The following is a 6,474-nucleotide window of genomic DNA, read 5'->3' on the forward strand; positions in this document are numbered from 1 at the left end:
TGGTAAGGGTTCAGCCAAGAATAGGTCTCATTTATCTTGGCACTTCACATTTATCTCATTCAGCCCTCAACAAATTACCCTCATTTTCCAGAGCAGAAATCAGGTTCAGAGAGGCTGAGTAAGTTATTGAGGTCACACAAGCCTCCAGACCCAAGTCTCTCTGACACCAGAGTCCCTGCCTGCCCACCCCTGTAGAAAGCCCCAGAAGCTGTTGTTCTGTCCCTGAGTTCTCCAAGGAGCACATGACAGGGCACATCTGCTCGCTGATGTACGTGTCCCAGGGTCCCAACACCAACTGGAGGAGGTCATCCTAGCCAAGGGGGACAAGCAGAGCGAAACTAGCACCTCCGCTTCCCCTGCTTTCGTTCTACTTCCTACTGGCCTTTGGAAGATGCAGCCTGGGCAGGGCTTCCTCTTGCCAGATGAATTCCCTGGAAGTTTCAGTTCTCTCTCTTGCTGGGAACTGCTCTGAACCAAGTTACACAGGAGCCATGAACACATTTTTTCTGCCCGCCCACTCTCTCATGCCAGGAGTACGGACATAGCCCTCCCCTTACCATTGCAGGGAACAGTGGGGAGGTGTCCCATCCCAAAGGTGGACAAGCAAGGCCCAGAGAGGGACACGACTAACCTGAGGTCGCACACGTAGCAGGAGCAAAGCTCCTTGCCAGGCTTCTGCTGGCACCCACTGCCCTGCTCTTCTGGTGGGCAGAAGCACCTGAGTATTATCGAGACTGAAAGGTAATGAGGAGGAGGCCCTTTCCCACGGTCCAGAGACATTCAGTTGGCCAGGCAGTCTGGGCTAGGGAGACTGATGGGCAGAGAGGACAGGCTGTGGAACATGGCCCACCACCTTCCACTCTGTAGGCTCAGTCCCATGTGCATTTACAGCCTTGAAGCTCTTCAAAGTGGCCATATGAGCTTCTGTTTATCTATCCATCCATCAGGGAGGTACAGCTGCCTCTACTGAGAGGGGGGTGGTACTGGCAAGAGCCTGGGCTCTAGCTTCGCTGCCCAGACTGCTCATGGCTCAAGCAGCATGCCTGAAATGCTGCAATTAGAGCCACTGCCTGGAGGGAGAATGCCATGGATGAAGGCAGAGCTCAGGGTCATGCTTCCATAAGCCAAGGAAGGCCAAACATTGCCAGCAGACCACCAGAAGCTGTGGGAGGCCTGGAGCAGATTCTCACGCAGCCCTCTGAAGGAAACAACTCCAACAAGCCCAAACAAGCTTGGCCATCTAGCCTCCAGGACTGCCAGACAATACATTTCTGTGGTTTAAGCCGCCCAATTGGTGGTACTTTGTTATGACAGCCCCAAGAAACCAATACGCCGGTTGGTACGTCTCTACAGACACAATTCAATATTCTGACCTGCTACCATAGGCTAGTTTTGCCTGTTCTTGTGTTTCATAGAAATGGAATCATCCATCTGTGTCATCTGTGCCTGGCTTCTTTTGCTCCGCATACGGTTTTGAGCTTCATCTACATTGTGCATGCATCATTAGTTCATTATCTTCTTCTTGCCGTGTAGCATTTCAATGTACACGTTATACAATTTGTTTATTCATTCCCCTGTTAATGGACATTTGTGTTGTTTCCAGTTTGGGGTTAATGCTTGGTTTGCTCCAAGGGCAGATACAGTTCCCATCTCTGGGGAGCCGGTTCCCTGGGAGACGCTTGGTGGTGGTGTCATACTGGTTGGGGCAGGCAGGGACAGGTAACTGTTTTCAGCATTCTCTTTTTTTCCTTCTTAGTTACTAAGCAACCAGAATAGAGGAAGCAGGCCAGGAGCCCTGAATAGCTCCCAGAGGGACCTAAATTCAATGGTCCCCTGGGGTGTGGCCTGCCGAGACCTCTGGGACCTCAAGGGTCACCCATGAGCAGTGAGTAAGCAGTGGGCCTGGGAGCAGTGAGGCGGAGCAGGGAGGCACCTGCTGGTTGATAGGGGTGGCCTGGCCTGCACCACCCCCCTGTATACACTCCTAGAGTCCCCAGGATAGGGTGTGATGGGAAAAAGGGAACGGATTATGCTGCTAGGCTCCCCTTTCTAACAAGCCTGGAGTGCTTTCCCCCACCCGACTGGCAGGGGAGAAGAAGGACATGGCTAATACCCTGGACACAGCTCCCAGGATCCCCGGGGTCGGGGCCATAGAAACCGGCCAAGCTGAAACCCACGAGGGAGCCCCTTTACTAGAGGCATCTCCTAGCTGGGGGCCTAGGCTGGGGTTTCTCAACTTCTCAGCCATGGCTTGCACTTCTGCAATAGGAATTCATACTTCCCTTTTCTGTCCTAAAAGGAAAAAGAAAGAAAACAAAAAACTGGTGAGCATTCTGACACATCACAACCCTGAACTGCAGCTGTAAATGTCATCCTTAGAAGGGCCTGGGACTCACTTCCTCCTGAGAGCTCACAGCAAAAGTGCCAGAGCCAGATGTGCCCTTGGAGTTAAGGTAGGTGGAGGGTAGAGGGATTTGAACCCGCAATGAGGGGAGGAGGCCTGGTGGGGCTGAAGCAGGGCCCTGTTGGTGTCTTGTCAGGCACACACCCCAGAGTGCCTTCCTCCCGGAGTTCCAGGGGCGGCATTGGCAGGGCTGGGCTTCTGCTTCCCCAGAACAGCGAGGGTCCTGGAGAAACGAGTCTCAGCGGCTCCGGCCAGGGTTTCTGTCAGCTCTGGAGTCACAGGAGCAGTGGTGAAGTCTTCTTTCTGAGGGATTCTCTTAGGGTCCCCAAGCCGTGGGATTGGTTCCTACGAGTGAACTCTGAGTTCTGGCTAGGCCCGATGACCTGGCTGCCAAACCTAGCTGCCCTGGACCCGGCTTACATCGCACCCCTTAGGGGAATGTGGGTGGAGGCATGTATTTGTGTAAACGTGTGTGTTAGAAAAAAGAGAGTGTCTTGAGGGGCCTAGCCAGGTGGGCCCCTCAAGAGACTGGAAAGTGATCCTCACCATTAGCCAGGTTCATCCAATAGGCAGGAGGGGCAGATGGTCGAGGACTCAGAGGGACACTGAGCCTGTAGCACACGTGACAGGCTCCCTGTCTCACCGCCTTTAACGACCAGAGTCCAATTTGGGGTTTATCTAAACTTGATTTCATGTGTGTGGACTTCTCCTCATTCAGACACTTGGCAAATGCGCCTCCAGATACTTGCTGTGGCCAGGCCTGTCTGCCCTGGGCAGTGGAACACAAGGCAGTGTGGCAGCTCAGACCACACCCTGCCCGTGGGAGGCCTCGGAGAGACAGGAGGAGAGGAGCTCCGGCAGGACAGACAAGGGCCCACAGAACCCTGACATGTCATGCAAAGATGGACTCCGTGGGGGTCGCCAGGTGCCCCAGGTGCGGGGCATCTTCCTGTGCGGGGCAGAAAGAGGAAGAGTGTCCTAGAAGAGCTCACATTTGGACCAGGCCTGTAAAGAGCAGTATCTGGATACAAACTGTGTAAGCAGATGCCTGGTGCCAGGAAAGTGTACAATCCTTCGTTCAAATCCACTCAGCCCTGTCGAGGGTTGGTTTCTGTTGAAGGTGGGGGCAGGTCCCAGGCCACAGGGGGTGGATGGCTGTGGTAGAGTTTGTATTCCTCAAATCCATGCGTGAGCAAAGCTGATCGTTGTTAGCAGTCTCCCCACATATGCCAAAGACTCTAAAGGACACATTACTGGAGATGGAGTTGCTGGGACCGAGTGTGCATTCCACACTGTGGCAGATATTGCCGGTGGCCCTCCACGGAGCCCTACTCAGTTCTTGAGCAAGAGCCCTTCCTCGTCAGGATCTGCCTTCTGCCCCAGACAGTGAGGATGGGATGTTCGTGGTGTTCAGGCCCATGAGCATGTGGCTTCCCATGGGAATGTGCTAGCTGTTCTTATTCCTCCTTCGGGTCCCCAGGCAGCCTTTCTGATCTCCCCGGAGCAGGCAGGGTTCCCCTCTTCTGTGCCTCTCCATATGCCTAATTCTAGAAGCTCCTGTCTCTCCCACCAGCTGGGTGCTAGGGAAAGCAAGGGCTTGTTCTCTTACATCTGCTTAACCCCAGCAGCTGGTGAGAGGAGGGCTTGGCAAGCGTTCGTCATGTGACTGTCAGAAATGAGAACGGTGTATCCTGTCTGTCTGTCCTTCCCTTTCCATGTAGCAGGGCCAAACTGTCCTCAAATACAGGTCACCAGAACCCTACCCAGCATGCTGGAGTGCCTTATACTTGGCATAGACAAGGTCAGGCATATCTATATTACAGAAAAGAAAACGAAAATTCAGGGAGTTCAGGTGGCACGCCCGCCTCACAGGGGCTGGGAGAAATGAAGCTGGGGCTAGAACCCGTGGGCCTTGGCTCCCTCCTGGCTTGACCAGAATAACAGCATCCATGGCCAGTGCTTGGCTCTGTTTGGCTGGAGGTGGTCTGGGGATCCCTGAGGTGGGCAAGTGTGTCTGGGCTCAGGGAGCCATAAGTGTGTCTGTGTTCCATCCTTCCCAGGCTCCCGTCCATGGAAAGACCCCTCACCGTCCTGCGGATGAGCCTGTACCACCCCACCCAGGGCTCTGCTGTCTTCGCCACTGTTCCACAGAGGCTGCAGCATGACACCAGCCCGCTTCTGGTGGGGCGGGGCCTGGACGCCCACCTCCAGCTGCATCTCCCCCGCCTGTCCCGCCAACACCTGTCCCTGGAGCCCTACCGGGAGAAGAGCAGTGCTCTGCTGGCCTTCAGCCTCAAGGCCCTGAGTCGCAGGGGCTGCGTGTGGGTCAACGGGCTGGTGCTGAGGTTCCTGGAACAGGTCCCCCTGAGCACCATCAACAGAGTCGCCTTCGCGGGGATCCAGATGGTGGTCCATGTAGAGGGAGGCACCTCCCTGGAGGCCTTTGTCTGCTGTTTCCACGTCAGCCCCTCACCCCTGATTTACAGGCCCCAGGCTGAGGAGACTGATGAGTGGGAAGACATCCCCAAGGAGCCACCTGTTCCGGGTTCAGAGCCACCGGTTCCAGGTCACCTGGGCTTTCTCCATGACCCTTCCTCAACTGCAGACAACTCACCCCAGCCAAGCACTGGAGGAGGAACAGAAATACAGCTCCAGAGGGAGCCCGCAGACGGCGCGCTCTGCTAGTCCCGCTGCCACCAGGAGCACGCCATGGCTGAAACAGGACTTGAAATATTCTAACTACATCATGCGACGTTGACAAGCGAGGCCTGCCTGGCTAATAATGAACCAATTCTGCAAACATGAACAGCCTGGGGCGGGGAGGGGGCGGGGGCGCGCCCTCCCCGTTTCCAACTCTGCAAGGCAATGGGAACTTCATATACTTTTAGAGGCCCTGAGGGGCCCTGGGAGCCCCTCACAGCGTTTCCCCACATTTCACGGTCTTGTCTGACTAGGAGTTACTTTATGTTGCTAATTTTGTGTGCTGCTTAAGAGCGGGAGTTTGAGGTTGCAGCAGGAATGCATGGACACATGTAACAATTACGTTTGTGGTAGCTGGGGGTTACCTTCGGCTTTCAAATACCCACAGGCACTGGGGGCTTAGGGAAGCCTGTGTTTAATAAACTGCAAGTATTTCATTAAGCTGGCATACCCAATAGGATTCCCTGATCCCCAGATGGGCTGCATGCATGCCACGCTGTCACGCAGAGGCAGGGCCGGGAACTACACAAGAGGTGTAAGAGGAAATTGGAAAGGTGGGGGCTCACATTTCTGAAAAGAATGCAAGCAGAGCTCAGGGCTTCCTGGGCGTGGGGAGCCGGGGCCTGGGCCTGCCTGAAAATTCCTTGCCACCGTCATCCTCCTCATCCTCACGCTCCCGGCTCTCGGTCATTTCTGGATCAAAGCCTTGGCTGACCAGAGGGCACAGGTCTTCAGGAAAAGGTGGCTTCCCAGAGAACGGGGCTCTTTCAGGACTGTCTATGAGAGGTGTGGTGGGGGGTTGTGTTAGAATTCAACCTACCAGTTATTTCACTCAGGGGAGGTCTTTCCAAATAAGGGACCAGTGGGGGGCCAGGCAGGCCAAGGGAGGAATAGATTTCTCAGTGAACAGATGAGCAGAGCAGCAGTGTCTGTGAGGCATGGCATCCCCTCGAGCCGCATGTCAAGGGGGACACGAGAGGCAAGAAGCACCATGAGGACGTGATGGCAGACGTACCAGAGAGCTCTGTGTTGGCCATGGCCTAGAGCAGAGGCCACGGCTGAGCACGGGCAGTCCCACGTGGGACACTGGCACACTGTGACCACGGTTTCCGTGTCTGTTTCTCGCGAGACCTCACGCTCCACACAGACAGGACCACGGATTGTTCACTGTTATGTTCCCGGTGGCCACCTTGGAGCTGGGCAGAGGGTAGACAGACAGACAGGCGTAGTGGCCAGGGAAGCAGTCACCTTGGCTGTGCTAAGGCAACTGCCAGGTTTCCCAGGGCAGGTGAGGGTAGGGTCGGACAAGAAGCAGGTTGGACAGCTGGGCCAGAAAGGGCGAGAAGCCGCAGGCAGACAGTAGAGGCAAA

At 55.3% G+C, this 6,474-nt stretch overlaps 1 protein-coding gene across 1 annotated transcript; it reads left to right on the forward strand.

Moving 5' to 3' along the window:
- Positions 1 to 2,235: 2,235 nt before the first annotated feature.
- On the forward strand, positions 2,236 to 5,709 carry TIFAB (TIFA inhibitor). The gene is made up of 2 exons (XM_070417161.1): positions 2,236 to 2,453; positions 4,465 to 5,709. The coding sequence occupies exon 2, from the start codon at positions 4,475 to 4,477 to the stop codon at positions 5,087 to 5,089; it is 615 nt and encodes a 204-aa protein (XP_070273262.1). The 5' UTR covers positions 2,236 to 2,453; positions 4,465 to 4,474; the 3' UTR covers positions 5,090 to 5,709.
- The last annotated feature ends 765 nt before the right edge of the window (positions 5,710 to 6,474 follow it).

This window comes from Myotis yumanensis, unplaced genomic scaffold, assembly GCF_028538775.1.
Source record: "Myotis yumanensis isolate MYYU_CA2020_CCGP unplaced genomic scaffold, mMyoYum1.0.hap1 SCAF_5, whole genome shotgun sequence".
In the NCBI taxonomy this organism is placed as follows: Eukaryota; Metazoa; Chordata; class Mammalia; order Chiroptera; family Vespertilionidae; genus Myotis; species Myotis yumanensis.

Coding starts and splice junctions, on each gene's coding strand:
- TIFAB (XM_070417161.1), top strand. CDS start 4,475: ATGGAAAGACCCCTCACCGTCCTGCGGATGAGCCTGTACCACCCCACC.